Source organism: Ictidomys tridecemlineatus, chromosome 7 (genome assembly GCF_052094955.1).
Source record: "Ictidomys tridecemlineatus isolate mIctTri1 chromosome 7, mIctTri1.hap1, whole genome shotgun sequence".
In the NCBI taxonomy this organism is placed as follows: Eukaryota; Metazoa; Chordata; class Mammalia; order Rodentia; family Sciuridae; genus Ictidomys; species Ictidomys tridecemlineatus.
This window is the reverse complement of record NC_135483.1, coordinates 107,931,948-107,950,639: the sequence shown is the minus strand read 5'-3', so window position 1 is coordinate 107,950,639 and position 18,692 is coordinate 107,931,948. Positions and strand designations below refer to the sequence as shown.

The 18,692-nt window shown below is 33.5% G+C and overlaps 1 protein-coding gene and 1 non-coding gene across 7 annotated transcripts in view; both read right to left on the bottom strand.

Annotated features, from left to right (window-relative positions):
• Rab3gap1 (RAB3 GTPase activating protein catalytic subunit 1) overlaps nucleotides 1-18,692 on the bottom strand; it is an 86,115-nt gene that overhangs the window by 53,030 nt on the left and 14,393 nt on the right. For all 6 annotated transcript variants that reach the window (XM_078017303.1, XM_078017304.1, XM_021721377.3 and 3 more), the window contains exons 4-5: nucleotides 9,764-9,896; nucleotides 7,612-7,690 (exon numbers count right to left, since the gene is read on the bottom strand). In XM_078017303.1, the coding sequence (XP_077873429.1) occupies nucleotides 7,612-7,690; nucleotides 9,764-9,896 (212 nt within the window). The remainder of the gene's footprint in view (nucleotides 1-7,611; nucleotides 7,691-9,763; nucleotides 9,897-18,692) is intronic.
• Trnav-cac (transfer RNA valine (anticodon CAC)) lies at nucleotides 15,194-15,265 on the bottom strand. Its single transcript has one exon. It is a non-coding gene; the product is annotated as a tRNA-Val (tRNA).

Genomic DNA, 18,692 nt, shown 5'->3' with positions numbered 1-18,692 from the left:
GCACACATGTAGTTTCCCTGACATTCAGAGATGTGAAGAAGTATATCTAAGCCCTTCTACAGCTCTCACATAGGATCTCCCCATTAAATTTGTCACTAATCCACCACTTCACTTGAATTGCGACTGTAAACTTCGCCTAGCAAAGGTATAGCTCTTCTTCATTTGTTCTAACCCTGTTGGCCATTTTTAGTTGGCAAAGTCACAAGTCTCTTGCTCCCCAGTTAGAATCAAGTCTGCCCACCTTGCAACAATGCCAGTGGTTTTCATGGACAGCACACACTAAAAAGCTACAGTTCACTAATATGGATAACAAAGAGGAGGAGACAGTGACAGAAACAGCCCCAGGAAAAGGGATCAGTAATGGTTGAGGTTTTTTTGTTTTGGGGGGAGGGGGTGGACAATTTTGTCCAGTTTTACACTTTTTTTTTTTTTTTTCAGAGAATAACCAACCACTTCATGACACCATTACTAGAAGTCCTCAGAATGGTAACTCTAAACATGATTTTTTTTAAAGTTATAAGTATTCAGCTATACAGTTTGCAAGATTGTAGATTGTTCTTTAGTTGTTGCTATTATTTCTTTGTGTGACTGAAGCTGAAGGTCCAAAGACAAGGCTGAAAAGGCAAAGCAATGAAGATAAAATCTGTACTCTTGTTAAAGCCAGCCATCCTTCAATGTAGTTTTCTACTCTAATTAGAGTCTCCCCAGACATCTACAGCTTTCATGCTTCTACTTTCTGTATTAGTTTGTATTGCTACTATAACAAATTGGCATAACCTTGGTAGCTTAAAACAATACAGATTTATTATCTTACAGTTGTACAGGTAAGAAATCTGACATGGATATACCAGGCAAAATCAAAGTGTTGGAAAGACTATTCTTTCTGAAGGCAACAAAAAAGAATCCATTCCTTTATCTCTCCTTTTCTTTCTCTTTACCTGGGGGTCCTATTACATGTATGCTTTGGGACACTTCGCACTGACTCCACAGATCTCTGAAATGCTATTCATTTCTCTTAATATTTTTTTCTCTTTTTTCTTTGGACTGGACAATTTCTGTTAATCTTTCAAATATACCACCTCTGTTATATCTGATACCTGGATAGATTTTCTGACCTTTCCCAGGTTTAAAGATTACTCTCATTTCTGGGCTACTGACTCTTTTCTTTTATCTAAAGCCAGCAACACCAGGCTGAGTTCTCATATCACTCTGATACTGACTCTATTCTGTGGCCCCCTTTCCCATTTTTAAGAATTCTGTGACTACACTGGGTCTTCTCATAAACCATGATAAATCTTCCTATCTCAAAGTCAGTTGTTAGCAACCTTAATTCCATCTGCTCCCTTGATTCCTTCTTGCCACTTAACCTATATCCATGCCACTTTACCTATATTCATGCCACTTAACCTACATTAGGGTACAGACATGTCTGGTAGTGGGGAAGGAAGAATTCATTGTTCTACCACAACTTCCTGTTAAAATATTCCCTCAGAAGAAATCTTATAAATTTACATTTATAAGTAATTTCTGCTATAGCTAAAGTCTGTGTTATTTCCAAGCCTACTTACTTAGCATTAGGAATACCAATCAAGAAAATGAATTTCATGATAGCTTTAGGAAACAAACCTTTAAAAGGTATTGAAAGAGAGATGGAGAGAAGTATCCAACAAATTACATCATTAAGATCAATTTCCTTAACTGATGATGCCCACATATCTTTTAAATACCCATTAAACAAATGTCCTTTAAAAAATTAAACAAACTGGGCTGGGGTTGTGGCTCAATGGTGACATGCTTGCCTAGCATGCATGGGGCACTGGGTTTGATTTTAAGTACCATATACAAATAAAATAAAGGTCCATCAACCAAAAAAAAAAAAACATTAAAATAAACTGGGTTAGGTTGTGGCTCAGTGGTAGAGCACTTGTCTGGCACATGTGAGGAATGGGGTTCAATCCTCAGCACCAGATAAAAATAAATAAATTTAAAGATATTGCGTCCATACAACTGAAAATATTTTTTTAAAAAGTTAAATGAACTTAAAGCTAATATGGGAGATCCTGGATACAAAAACTGAAACTAGAAGATATCAAAATAGGTACAGGTCAATACATAAATTTCAATTACCAAAACTAAGCATTTGAAATAAATGTCAAAATTCTATTTTAAGCTTTATTTGAGACGGGGTGTACCTCAGTGGAAGAACACTGGGTTAGCATGTGTGCCACCTATGTTCAATCCCCTGTACTGGGGAGGGGAAAAAAAAAAGATAATTTGAAAACTGTAAATGCATTAAATATTAGTTTTGTCTCATTTTGACAAAGTCAACCTATACTAACTACAGATGCATGGTATACATTAGTATTTTTAAATAAAAACTATTCCATAACAGTTTTCAAATTTTTACTGTTGTTACTATAGTACTAGCATTAATTTTAAAAGAAAATGTTTATAGGTGAAAATTTCTGTTGTTAAGAAGTATGATACAATTTGTTTCCTTGAAAATGTTAAAAACTGAATTTTTAACAAGTACAATAAAAAATATATATATACACACACACACATATATATATACACACACACACACACACACACATATATATATAAAACAGAAGAGAAGATTATGAAACCTTCTTAACATGTCAGTTCACATTGAGGCTAAAATACTCAAGTACAGTGAAGTCCTTCTCATTTTTTGCTATTCTCAACCCTTTACTACTGTACTCAGGCTTACTAACTACTTGCAAGTTTTTAAGTTCACTTAGGCATCATCACCTCTACTAATGTTCTATTATTTAATGCTTATTAAATAATAAAAGGAAATAAATGGGCTGGGGATATAGCTCAGTTGGTAGAGTGCTTGCCTTGCTTGCACAAGGCCCTGAGTTCAATCCCCAGCTCTGGGGGGAAAAAAAAAGGAAATACATATAATTTTAATACACTTAATTTTCAAATTATGCTCAAATGCTTGCTTGTTGACTTTCTAACCTTTATGAAAGATCAAATGAGAAAAATCTAGAAGTAACTTCCAGCAATATAGCAGACTGACATGACTCTCTTCCTGAAAACACACAAAAAAAATACTTGATCACCTATAATGATATTTTTAAAACACACAGCTGAACTTCAAAGGATAAAAAGGAGATTGTTGGGTGACAGAAACAAAGGAGGAAATAAATGGCAGAAGAAAGCACACAAGGTGACTCTGAAGAATCTCAGGATTATCAGCTCTGGAAATAGGGCATGACAGCTAAGAAGTGGGACTGGGAACTGGGATTTTTTATAAGATAAGCTTTTTAGCTGCTGAATGTTTCTGTGATTCACAGAGGTGTCTACAAAACTGATTATGTTATGTGATGAACAGGAGGACTGAGAATGAAAGAAGAAAGGTCTGCTTATTTCTGGGAATACCATGTTTTTAGCCCAGCAGTCATAATGAGAATCTATAACTCTGAAATTGATAAGGTGTACCCATCCCAGAGAAAGTGATCTCTAACACATATCCAGGCTAGGTCATGTCCAAGAATGCCCCAGCCTAATAATAAATATAAAAACTATGTTTCCAGAAGCATAATATCAGTCAGATATTGTCATCTAGGACTACAATCTCTTATGTGGCAATGATGTTAGGCCTATCTTTTAGATAAGTCAACAATCCCTCCACTATGACCTAAACACACTTGACTTCCTTCTGAATCTTTTCAATGTATTCAAGACTTCTCACCAATTCAAATCAGTATAAATCTTGTAATGTTTTGAATAGCCCCTCAGATAGATTGGTGTATTTGAAACATTGGAAGTAATATTTCTACTTCAAGCCTCAATAAAAAGAGAACTCGGGGCTGGGGTGATGCTCAGTGATAGTGCACTTGCCTGGTATGTGTGAGGCACTGGGTTCATTTCTCAGCACCACAAATAAATAAATAAATAAATAAATAAATAAATAAATAGATAGATAGATAGATAGATAGATAGATAGATAGATGTCCATCAACAACTAAAAAAGAGAGAACTCCAGGATCAGTTATTTTCAGTGGCAAATCCTAACAAACGATTTGTGTAATCAATTTTATACAATCTCTTTCAGAAAACAGAACACTTTCCAACTCACATTGTAAGGCCAGCATATTCTGATAACAAAAGCAAAGTATGAGAAAAGAATATAATAGATCAATATTCCTAATGAACACAGACACAAAATTCTCAAAATACAAGCATATCTAATCCAGCTATGTATGTGTATATGTGTATGCATATACATATACATATGCACAAATACAAATTATACAATGAATAGTTATCTTTAGAATGCAAAGCTCGTTATATACAAAAATAATTTTTAATTACTATATTTAACAAATCTAAGGAACAGCTAGGTCCAGTGATTTAAATATGTAATCCCAGATACTCAGTAAGCTGAGGTGGAAGAATCACAAGTTTGGGGCTAGCCTGGGCAACTTCGTGAGATCCTGTCTCAGCAATTCATTAAGACCCTGTCCCAAAAGAAAAAAGAAAAAAGACGGGGGATATAGCTCAGCAGTAAACATCCCTAGGTTTAATCTCAGATCTTCCCTGCCCCCCAAGAAAGAGAGAAGAGAGAAACAGAAAAGATAAGCTTTGGTCTCAGACAGAATACCTGCAAATCACACATTCTTAAAAAGGATTTATATCCAGAATATATAAAAAGCTTTCTAAACTCCACAGTAAGAAAACAAATAATCCAATGAAAAAATATGGAAGAAAACAAATAATTCAATTAAAAAGCATGCAAAAGACTTGGACACTTCATCATACAGTATACATATGATGGAAAATAAACATATGAGTGGTGTTCAAAATTAAAATTAGAATGAGAAACTACTACATACCTATTAGACTGGCTAAAATAAAAACACTGACAATATTAAACATCGCTTAATGTACAACAATTGTAACTCTCATACATTAATGGGAATGCAAAGTGGTACAGGTAGTCTGGAAATTGGTTTGGCATTTTCTTATAAAGTTAAGCATACACTTAGTATATGACTTAGCAATTCTACTCTTAGATGTTTACTCAAGTGAAATGTGTATTTGTATACCCAAAAACTTATATGCAAATGTTTATAGCAGCTCTATTCATACTTGTAACTTCTACAAACAATCCTAATATCTTCCAATGAATAAACAAATTGTTGTACATGCTTACAATAAAATACTACTCAACAATAAAAAGGAATAAACTACTGATACACAGAATAATTTCAAAAAGACTCTCAGAGGTACCATGTTAAGTCAAAAAAGTCAATCTCAAATGCTTGTACACTACAAAGTTTATATTCCATTTATATGACATTCTTGAAAAAACTTAAGTCCAGTGACCAAGAACAGATCTGTGATTCCAAGAATCACAAGAATGTGTGGAAGGTGTGAATATTAAGAGACAAGAGGTGTTTCTTAGAGGGTTATAGAACTGCTCTAGATTCTAGTTGTGGTAGTACTTAAAAAAAAAAAAATCTAACCAGTGTGATGGCACACACCTGTAATCCCAGCTACTCGGGGAGGCCAAGGCAAGAGGATCACACATTCAAAGCCAGCCTCGACAACTTAATGAGACTCCATCTCAAAATAATAAATAAAAAGGGCTGGGGATATGGCTCAGCAGTTAAGTGCCCCTAGGTTCAATCCCCAATATCTCCCCTCTCCCCCCCAAAAAATTTATATATGTTAAAATTCAGAGAAATATTCACTGGTCAGTTTCTCTGTAATTTAAAAAACAAAATTTAATCAAAAAATAAAATTATAAAGTTCTTTTTAAAGAACGAAATAAGTGGTTTTCATTAATACACAGAAAGATTTCATTTATTCATTCACCATGGACAATGAATCAAAAAACAGCTTTGGGAAATATCTAATAAAAAGTTGAACAGAGCCAGGCACTGTGGTGCACGCCTATAATCCCAGCAGCTTGGGAGGCTGAAGCAAGGAGGATCATGAGTTCAAAGTCAGTCTCAACAAAACCAAGGTGCTAAACAACTCAGTGAGACCCTATCTCTAAATAAAATACAAAATAGGGCTGGGGATGTGACTCAGTGGTTGAGTGCCTCTGAGTTCAATCCCTGGTACCAAAATAGAAAAAAAAAAAATGTTGAACAGAAATTATATCTTAATGCTTACAATTACCCAAAAGGGTCTATGTTATTTATTATTCTGATTTTAACAATGTGAAAACAAAGTCAAGAGAAATTAAGTAATGTCCTAAGGTCTCAAAGACAGTAAGTATCTTAGCTAGAAATCAAACTTGTTTGTCTAATTCAGACCTGCCCAACAGTAAGTGATCAATTAATGGTGAACAAAGGCATGTGTGCATATATGCACAAAGCCCCTGCTGTCTTCTGATATATTTAATCATGTTAAACGCACATACTCACATTTTAGAATATCAGAAAAGAATCTAGAAGGATTAAATTAAATGGATAATTAATTGTATTTATTAATTTCCTTCTTTTAGTTGTTTAAAGTCATAATTATAAAAGATTGTACCAAAACAGAAATATTATCCAGTTTATATGCATTTACAAATAGTTTTCTTTTTTCTTCTTTTTTTATGTGTTACAAAGTATATTCCCTACTATAATTACAATGAAAAGAAAAAAAGAAACACAATTTTCCCTTCCCTTAGAAATTACTCTTTAGTTAAAAGAAAAAACAATCCATACAGTCCAAAGATCGATTCACACCAAACAGAAAAATTTTTAAGTGAGTATATAAACTTTCTTCAACTAGATATTTCCTTTCTTGACTGTACATTCATACTCGGGATGGTTTGTGATATATTTTAACACCAACATATTAAAGTTCAGAGACTCACTAATAAAAAAGATGAGACCTTGTAAACATTATGTGCCTCTTAATGTATCACATTTATAGTTTAGACATGTTGATTTTATCACATAACTGTTTGAAATCAACATTTTACTTCCAACAATACACATTAAATTTTCTATGATATTTAGGGGTTCTATGTTAGTCATTAGAAGCATAGTCTGGAACAACCTTAGATTTTGAAACATTGTGTGGGAAAAGTTATCAGGAGGCCTATGACTGCAATTCTTAGACAAGCCTGTTTACAAGGTTGGCTCTTGGCTAGAATCCAGGAATCTGGATTTGGGAAGGATTCTCACCATTCACTGTGCTTGAACTGTTTATGCAAACAATGTGGTTTATACTCAACACCTGCTTTCCTTCAGGAAATCTAGAATTTTGATATATACCAGCCATAGAGTATATATAATCTGATCAGTCTCTGATTTAAAATCTTGAAAGCTAAGCCTCTAACAAGCTTCCCTGATAGATGTTTATCACGAATCATCATGGCTTGTTGCTGAGGAATTGAGCATAACCGGTATGACTCCATTAGTAAAAGACTCTTAAAAGCTTCCCACTAGACTTGGCCTCATGTCTTTTCCCTTCCTGATTCTGCTCTGCACCCTGTTGCTGTAATAAATCAGCTGTAAGTACAACTAGATGCTGAGTCATGTGAGTACCTTTAACAAATCACTGAACCTGAGAGCATTCTTGATTGTCTCCCTGACACAAACTAAAAGTCATCTGAATAAAATGTATACATACCATCTTACCAGGCAATGTGCTCTTGGAGGAAAGTCATTATTCATACATAGCAAATCTTGCATAGACTGTGGAATAGCATCTATAAAAATATTTGATAATGAAAAAGGATGTTCATGTTAAGGCAGATTTTATGATTTTTTTTTTTTTTAGGAACTATGTCTTATTCGCCTGTGTAGTTTTGTAATGGCTCAAAGATTTATATCTAGGCTAGCTCTAAGATTTAAGGGGAGGAAAATCTGTCTGTCCATCTGTCTCTCCCCATCAAACAAAGCCAGCCCATAGAAAAAGATATGTCATTCCTATGTTTGTTCATTTTTGCTTCTAAATCCTCACCCATTCCAGAAAATCTTATTTTAGTAGTTCTTCCTGATGTGTCCTTCTCTCTTTTCTTCAAAATTCTACTTAGAGACCTGTCAACTCTACATCACCTCTTACAGGCAGCCTTTTCTATCACCCTGATCTCTTAATACTTTTGTAAAACCTCTACTCAGTGTCTCACTCCTAACATATTCATCTTCCAGCAGCTTAATTGTAATTCATAATAAGATACATCAATTATCATTATTTATACTCATAGAATAAATTTAAAACAAAAAATACCTATGTTCATACAAATATTTCCTTTTGTTGGATAGCTATGTATCTTTATTTAGCAAATTTATATGTTGCTAATTGCTAAAAGAATGGGATAGCATTAATGACTTGACATTATACCTAACTAAAAATAATAAGCAATTCCAAAACAAAAACAAAATTTAAAAAAATCACGTGTTCAAAACTTCCGACCTCTGATAACATAGTTTTAAACTATGTATCTCTAAATTAACAGAGCTGATGATTTGCTTGTAACTTCCACCGTTATTATAATTTCAACCACAAATAAAAAGAAAACTGTATAAAACACACAAACAATAATGCCTTAACCATCTATTTGAATGAATTAACTGTAATTCATTCATCTCTTATATCATGGTACCCTTCATCTGTTTGGTGTTCTAGAAACACTGATTCTAAGCCTTCTTCCTCTAACAGTTTCTCCTTTAATATATGATCTTTTCTCAAATTGACAGCACTTAAAATTTCTCTGTCTTGAACAGTTTCTTTCATTAATCTATGGAATGCTGGACCCAAAAATCTCATGGCTATTATCAGATCTCCTGCCAATTGCAAACATTTTTCTCTTCCCTTACTCCTACAGCATTCATATTTATATTCTGGTTTAATTATTTTATTTTGCTGTGGAATTATCTTACATATATGTGATATGGTCAATGTTCTTTGAATCTAAATGCAGACCCTATCTAATTGTTCTATTTCTAAGAATAAAATAGAAAAGGTAATATAATGTTATTCCTACACAAGAAAAGGCACAGATATGTAACTTCCACCACTGTACTAGTTTCAATCAAAACCAAATAAAAATACTGTATAGTACATACACAATCAACAATGTCTTAACGATTCAAATTCATTCGTCTTCTTTTATACCATGATACCATTCAACTGTTCACCTCAGAAACACTGATTCAAATTAAATTAAATCTTCACATTAACCCTCTAATAGTATTTCTTCATTGAAAAAAAATGAGGTAACCAAAGTTTAGAAAGGTCAAAGAACTAGCAATTACGAAAATAAGACTTTTAATCCACTCAGTCTGACTCTAAAATACAGAATATAATCAAAACACAATACTATCTAATAGACAAATTCCTCTTGTAATCTTTCAAAGCCCATCTTACTTGCCTATCTCTGATCTCTCCTGATTAAATGACCATTTCTTCTCTGAACTTCAGCAGACCTTTTTCTGTCCCTGGGATGTTATTTATCACTTTCTACCTCCTATTACTATTAATTAAATATCTTATTTCCCCTTCTGGGATGTACATTTCATTTAAGTTTGGGTTCAACAAGGTAGCATATATTAGGTACTCAATAAATATGTGCCAATTCAGTTAATTTTAGGATGAATGGCACTGTAATTCTTTCTCTACTTCAGATACAGTACCTCATACTCAATTCAAATGTGAAATGACTTCGCATATTGTAAATTGTTTGAAAGGAGATTGCTGAATTATGAGAACTAAATTCATAATTCAAAATTATGACCAGTCTTAAAAGTCAAGATTTTAAAAATATGTTGTAAAAACTTACCTTCTAATATTTCATCCTTTCCTTCTTTATCAACAGATTCTTGTACAAGATAGTGGTGAGTGACTGAGAACTTGAAGTCAGCAAAGGAAATTTCATCTGATTTTTCTTCCCATGTGCCAGAAGTAAATATACCCTGTATTTAATAATAAAATAGGAAAACATTCACCTTAAAGTATTCAATAGTTTCTATTATATTTATTAAATCACCACAGTGATTTTCCTTTTCCCATCTATTAATCTAAAAGTTCCATCATATGACTACCCTCCACGTAATGAAAAAAAACATGATTTACTACAATGGCTCTTTAAAAGTCTCCTACGGCCAACCTAGGTGCCCTTCAGCAGCTTAATGGATAAAGAAAATGTATATACACAAAGTGGAATATTAATAAGCCGTAAGATTTTTGCCAGTAAATGGATAGATCTGGAAACTGTCATGCTAAGGAAAATAAAGTCAATCCCCCCAAAAAACCAAAGGTTGAATGTTTTCGCTAATATGTGGAAGCTAACCAACGGCAGGTGGATAGAAGTTTAGTAGAGTAGACAAGAGAAAGGAAGGGAAGGAAGAAGGGACAGGAAAAGGAAAAACAATGAAATAAATCTGACATAACTTTCCTATATACCTATATAAATATGCCACAGTGAATCTCACCATCATGTACAACCATAAGAAATTAATTTTAAAAATCAACTACAGAAAGAAGTCTCCTTGGATATTAACTATCAAGTGACATATAAAAACTATAACTCTCAAATAATTTTCTTGTGATCCCCTATATAAAAATCATGAACACACAGTAAATTCCATCCCTCTTCACATGCAAATAAGAATCTCTTTACCAACAGCAGAATTTCTACTGGTTACTTTTAACTGAAAATGATTAAATTTTAAAAATCAGGAAAAATTACATATTATTAAAACACATCTTAATAAAAATCTTATACCTGATAGCATTTGTTTATTATACTATTATAGTTTTTTAAAATTATTTTTAGTTGTACGTAACACAATACCTTTACTTTATTTATCTATTTATTTATTTATGTGGTGCTAAGGATAGAACCCAGTGCCTCACACATGCAAGCCAAGTGCTCCACCGCTGAGCCACAACCCCAGCCACAGCATTATAGTTTTTATATGATCATTATCTGATCAACTTCTGAAGTTTATCTATAAATTCAACATAATCCTAATTAAAATTTCCAGAAGACATTTTGTGGAAATTGACAAAATGATTCTTCAACTAATATGAAAATCCAAAGGACCTAGAAGAGCAAATTTTGATAAATAAGTATACCACCTAATTTTAAGACTTATTTGGCTACAGTAATTAAGACAGTACATTCCTGGAATAAGTACAGACTAATGGATCAATAAAACAATTCCAGAAATACATCCATACTTATACTTGATTTTACAACAGAGGTGTCATGGAATTCAGTAGGGGAAAGATGGTCTTTTCAACAAATGGTTCTTGAGTAACTAGATATTCACAGGAAAGAAAACACAGAATATCTTGGGATCCTGGGAATCTCTGGATAGACAAAGATTCCTTTAATAGTATAATAAAAGCACCAACAATGAAATTTAAAATTGAGAAAATGAATTTCATCAAAATAAAACTTGTGCTTATCAAAAGACACTTAAAATTGGAGAATCCATGGACTGAAGAAAAAACTCAAAATACATACATCTGAAAAGGGATTCACAGGCAGGATATATGAGGATAATTCTAAAAATTAACTAATTCGATTTTGTAAATGAGCAAAAGACTTGGGACACTTGGCAAAAGAAACTATGAATGACTCATAAACAGTAACTATGATGAATTACTATATGATTATTCAATATCAGTAGTCATCAGTAAAATGCTAATTAAACCACAATGAGACAGCATTTCAGACCTAAAAGAATTACTAAAATAAAAATCTGACAATGTCAAGTGTCAGAAAGAATGTGGAGCAACTTGAAATCTCACATTGCTAGGATCATAAAATGATAAAATCATGTTAGAAAACAGTTTGGCAGTTTCTAATAAAACTGAACATGTAAATACCCCCCAAATTAGCAATTCTACTCCTAAGAATACATCAAAAAATTATCAAAGCATTAGCTCACAAAATCATTCACAAAAGCTTTATAATAGTCCAAAATGGACATAATTTAAATATCAACAGGAGAAAGGGTAAATATTTTAAAGAATACTCATAAAATAAAAAGAACTGATATATGTAACAACACAAAGTATATACAAAACTCAAAAGGCAAAATTACTATACAGTGAAAGAAATCTAAACTATAGAAACCTCAGACTGGAGAAAAAAAAAGGAATCTTTCTGGAATATTTTGATTTGGATGGTATATACTTTTGTCAGACAAACTATATACCAGAGTTCTGTATAGTTAACTGTGTGTAAATAAATCATAATCCAACAAAAAAAATCAGTAATACAGTGCTTTAAAAAGAGGTAAGAACAAAGGGGGAAAAAGATTTTAATATCTGAGAAAAATTTAAGAGGGAAAGAAAGATACTTTTTCCACAAGAAAATAAAGAAGACAATGGCAATTATGAAAGAACAACAGTATTAAATGCCATCAAAATTTGGCCCCAACAGTCCTTTAATTATCTGTCAATCTACTCAATAAACTTTAGGTAACTCAGATACATTCTAAACCAGGACCAAGACCTCAGCAAGATGGAAGATCACTCACTGCCTTAGTTGAAATGTTCACAATATCTGAACTAGTTTCCCAGCTTTCCATCCTCTTCCATATGGTTAACATCCTAAAATACAAATCTGATTTTGTTCTTCCTCCACTTAAAATAACTTCAATGGCTTTAAACTCAGAAAATCAAAGGTCATATGCTGTCTCTTGAATTTAGAAGCTACAGAGGGGAAAAGGAAAAGAAAAGTTGGGAAATCTCATGAAAATTGAAGGAAGACCAGAAAAGGAACCAGGAGAGCAAGCAGAGGAGGGAAAGGGGAAATACTGAGGAATGATACTGACTAAATTATATTACTAAATTATGTGCATGTACAAATATGTAATGATGAATCCCACTATTATGTATAATTATAATGTGCCAAAAAAATGGGAAAAAATACCTCAATGGTTTTGTGTAACCTACAATAAGGGCCTCTCAGGTTTTTTAATCATGTATTCTATCAGTAAAATTTTTTGAGTTGCCAGGTGCAATGGTGCACACCTATAATCACAGCAGCTTGGGAGGCTGTGGTAGGAGGATAGAGAGTTCAAAGCCAGTCTCAGCAACTTAGCGAGTTCCTAAGAAACTCAGCGAGACCCTATCTCTAAATAAAATACAAAAAAAAAAGGACTTGAGGGTGTGCCTCAGTAGTTGAATGCCCCTGAGCGCAATCTTCAGTACCAAGAAAAAAAAAGTTTTTGAGTACATACATGCATATTTGTATTTCTAAATTGTGCATTCCTATATTTAAACATATATATTATGCATAAAACAAATATTTAACTTTATGGATTTAAAATGTAATATTAACATTTGTGTAACAAGAAACAAAATGTTTCATCAGAAGTACCTCCAAGAAAGCCAGGTATTCATACTGGTAGAACTACAAAGTCTACCCCTTTCCAATTTTTTTTTTTTTAAAGAGAGAGTGAGAGGAGAGAGGGAGGGAGAGAGAGAGAGAGAGAGAGAGAGAGAGAGAGAGAGAGAGGGGGAGGGAGGGAGGGAGGGAGGGAGGGAGGGAGGGAGGGAGGGAGGGAGGGAGGGAATTTTTTTTTTAATATTTATTTTTTTTAGAATGTACAGATCCAGATTATATTTCTGATAGAAATGTAAAATAGAGCAACCACTTTGGAAAAGCCAAATAGTTTCATACACAACATCTTTGTTGGTATGTGGTGCTGAGGAACGAACCGGGCCGCACGCATGCCAGGCGAGTGTGCTACCACTTGAGCCACATCCCCAGCGCCCCCCTTTCCAATTTTATTTCCCATCTACTCGGTGCTACGATGATGCCTTAAGTCTTGTATTTCCCCAGCAGTATGCTTTCTTTCATACCTGTGGCTCCTCTGTACTTTATTCTTTTAGCATACTTTTACTCATTTTTCAAAATTCAATCTAATGTTCATTCCTGCTTTATCAAAGCAGTTTGTGATTGTTTCTCAGGATCTTGTTCAAATCACAAAAATCTGCACCTTATTCTTTTTGTCAACTTTTTAATCACATTGAAAAGCAAAATCTATGTTCTATGCATCTTTGTAGCCCAGTACTTACAGTACCTGCACACTTAGTAAGTACTTTAGGAATTACCTTTTTTGTTTGTTTGTTTTTCAGGATTCATAATAACTCCCGTAAGTTCCAAAGATGCTAGGAGGTAAACAGTATGTTTCTAATATATTACATATATTTATGACTTAGTCTAACAACTCGGAATAGCACATGCTCTAATCCAAAAGATATTCCCTATACCTTGAATATCTGAAACTGGGTATCCCTGTGCAAAAAAATGAAACTAGACAGAAAAATTAACTCAAATTGGATTGCAGGTGTAAATGAAAGAGCTAAAACTATAGATGTTATTAAGAAAGTAAAGGACATCTCAGAATATACATATTATAACATGGAGAATGGGGAAAAAGTATTGCAAATTATATATTTCATAAGGGATTTATATTCAAAATATATAAAGAATTCATAAAACTGAATAATAAAATGACAACACCATTTAAAATGGGCAAAAGATTTGGGTAGACATTTCTCCAAAGAAGATATATTAATAATAAATAAGAACATAAAAAAGTGTTCAACATCACCAGCCATCAGGAAAGTGCAAATCAAATGAGATACCACTTCATATCTACCATGATAGCTATAATGAAGGTAAGAACAAGTGTTGGTGAGAATGTACAGATCCAGATTATATTTCTGATAGAAATGTAAAATAGAGCAACCACTTTGGAAAAGCCAAATAGTTTCACAAAAAATTAAAATTACTACGTGACCCAGAAATTCTACTCCTAATAGACACTCAAATGAAATGAAAACATATATCTACACAAAAACTACCACAAAGTTAACAATAGTATTATTCATAGTAACCAAAAGGTAGAAGCAACCTAAATTTCCTATAATAAACAAATGGGTAAATCAAATTATCTATATCCATACAATGGAATAATTGTTCATCAACAAATATGAATGAAGTATTGATAAATGCTACAATATGAACAAACTTTGAAAACAGTTGTTTGAAAAAAACTAAATACAAAAGACCACATATAGTATGATTCCATTCATATGACCTTATCTGTATATATGACCTCATCTATATGTGTGTATATCTTATATGTGTATTCAAGGATTTTTTTTCAATTTCTTTTTTTTTATTAGGTGTTCAAAATATAAAATTTGTAACTGAACATCTTTTTTTTTTTTTTTTTTTTGGTGGTGGTACTGGGGATTGAACCCAGGGCCTTGTGCATGTGAGGCAAGCACTTTACCAACTGAGCTATATCCCTAGCCCTGTATTCAAGGATTTTAATTAATCCAATTGCATATACCTGAAGTCATTACAAATATTTTTAAAAAGATCACAAATCCATGCCTCTGAGGATAGAAATGAAGAAAGTGCTACTAAGCCAGATAATACATGTGTGCATACACACACACACACAAATAAAAACCCTTATAACACTATGATGTATTAACCCCATTTTATAGAAAAGATTAGGGCTGGGACTGTGGCTCAGTAGTAGGGTGCTTGCTAGTATGTGTGAGGCAGTGGGTTCAATTCCAGCACTGCATACAAATAAATAAAAAATAAAGGTCTACTGTCAACTAAAAAATATATTTTAAAAAAAGGTTAAGAGATTTAAAAACTTGCCTAACATTACCACACTGCTAAGGGGTAAAGCTAGAATTTGAAATGCCATGGCCCTGTTCTTCTCACTAGAGGTTAAGCCATATATATTTACTCTATAGTACTTAGATACTACACATTCAATAGTTCATACAAGAACAAGTTAAGCACGGTACAGTGGCACACACCTTTAATCCCAGACTCAAGGTCAGCCTCAGAAACTTCGTGCGGTCCTAAGAAACTTAAGATCTTTTCTCAAAAAAAGAAATAAATGAGGCTGGGGATATAGCTCAGTGGTAAAGCATCCCTGGGTTATATCCAAAAAAAAAAAAGATAATCAGTGAGATCAATAGATTAGAATTTAAGGAGATGGTTGGGTAAACACCAAATGAGCAAATGAGTCATAAATAGGTTTGTACAGAAAATCAGATTTCAGTTTGCCTATAAGTATGATAAAACTAATAAGAGCAGATAGGGTGCTGGTGTAGCAAAATGGATACCAAATTTAAGGAACAAATAGCCTATTTAGCTGAAGCTTCCTTTAAAGGAGCAGAAGAGCAAAAAAGAGAACTGACTATGAAGACTAGAATATCAATTTAGGCTTAACCCTATAGACAACGAAAAATCACTGAAATCTTCTGTGAAGGTTTATAAAATGATGACAGCATTAGAATTCCCCTAAGCACACTGGAAGGAGAAAGAAGAAATGGAAAAAGCAAAGAAGATGAAAGCAGGGGGAGGAAATTAAAAAGACAGTGAGAAAATAGTATATCCCAGTGATCATAAAAGGAAAGCTGTATCTGAGGGCAGATTTCTTGGGTTCACAGAGCATCTTCCTTTTTTTTTTTTGGTTCAGCAAGATTTGAACCCAGGGGCACTTAACTACTGAGCCACATCCCCAGCTCCTTTCATTTTGAGACAGGCTCTTGCTAAGTTGCTTAGGGCCTCCTGAATTGTTGAGGTTGGCCTTCAACTTCTGATCCTCCTGCTTCAACCTCCCAAACCACTGGGATTACAGTAGTGCTCCAACACATCTGGCACTCAGAGTACTTCTTATCACCTACTACCTTATTAATATTGAGCATATTGATTTTCTCTATGTGCCTCAATTTTCCATCTATAAAATGGGGATAATAATATTTCCTACTTCCTAGGATTGCATTTGAGAATTGAGATGATAAAGTACTCAGAAAGTGTCCTGTATACAGTAAATACTCAATAAATATTAGATTTTTTGATATCAAAAATTCAGAAGTTAGGGCTGGGCTGTAGCTCAGTGGCAGAGCACTTGACACTGAGGTACTAGGTTCGATCCTTAGCACCACGTAAAAATAAATAAATAAAATAAAGGTATGCTGTCCATCTACAACTACAAAAAGTTTTTAAAGATTCAGAAGTGATGAACCAACAAAACTGAGTACTTATTAGAAGAAAAAAAGCAAGAACTTGGAAAAACGGTTGCCAGAAGATATCCTTCTTTTTTTTAGGAGGTCCCCCACCCCGCCCCCGCCATTTGGTTAAATTTGGCTAAAAAAAAAAGTCACAATTTAAAACTAAATGAATATAACTTAAGACAATCCTTGGTTTACAAATATTCTGCATGTATGAGTAGCTTCTAGTGGATAAAAATCTATTTTTAAATTAATATGGCAAAAATAAAACTGCAAGAGGGGCTATGGCTGTGGCTCAGCGGTAGAGCACTCACCTAACATGTGCCAGGCCCTGGGTTAGATCCTTAGCACCTCATAAAGTAAAATAAAGACATTATGGGGCTGCAGGTGTGGCTCAAGCAGTAATGTGCTCGCCTAGCATGCAGGGGGCGCTGGGTTCGATCCTTAGCACCACATTAAAAAAATAAAAATAAAGATGTTGTGTCCACCGAAAACTGAAAAATAAATATTAAAAAATTCTCCCTCTTCTCTCTTAAAAAAAAGACATATGTCCACCTACAACTAAAATAAATACATATTTAAAAATAAATAAAACTGCAAGAAAAACTTGGAAAATAATGGAATGTACAATAAATTTGCAGTACTTAAAATAAAATGCTAGAGCTGGTGAAGTACCTCAGTGGTACAGCATTTGCCTAAGATGCATGAGGCATTGGGTTCAATCCCCAGGGGGAAAAAAAAAGCATATTTATACGAACAGATAATATTCAGAATCCAGAAATCCAGAAACAGGCCCAAGTATATATGGAACTTATTAAATAATAAAAGAAACATACTCAATAGAATTAAGTTTGGGAAAAGACAGCTAACTACAGGAATAAAAGACGACTGACTCACTTTATTCACAAAAATTAATTCTATGTAGATATCTATATTTTAGAACAAAATAAATCTCTTTAAAAGAGTAAGTACTAAAAAAAAGAACAACAAATTTATAATCTTAAGGTAACAAGATTACACATGATATGAAATCTAGAAGTCATAAAGTGCCTAACTACTTAAAAATATAAACTTGATACTTTATACCATACACAAAAATTAAACTAAAGATCCAGTTTAAACATACAAGCTAAAACATTTTATAAATCTCTTACACATGGAGGAAAAGTTCATTGACACTAGATTTCACAATGATTTACTGATACAAAAAACAGAGTCCAATTTATCTACTTTTTTCCTTTTGTCTATCAAAATTAAGTTTTGTGCAACAAAGGATACTATCTACAGAGCGAAAGAGCAACCAATGGGATGGAAGAAAATCTTTGAAAATCACATGTCAGATAAGGGATTAACATTCAGAATATTAAAGAACTCTTACAGCTCAGCAACTAAAAAAACAAATTAAAAAATAAACAAAGGACCAAGCATGGTGGTGCACACCTGTAATCCTAGCAGCTCAGGAGGTTGAGGCAAGAGGACCATGAATTCAAAGACAGCCTCAGCAAAAGCAAGACACTAAGCAACTCAGTGAGAACCTGTCTCTACATAAAAAATACAAAATAGGGGTGGGAATGTGGCTCAGTGGTCGAGTGCCCTTGAGTTCAATCCCCAGTACTCCCCCCCACAAAAAATAAAGGACTTGAATAGACATTTCATCAAAGTATATACACAGAAAAGCAATAAGCACAGGAAAA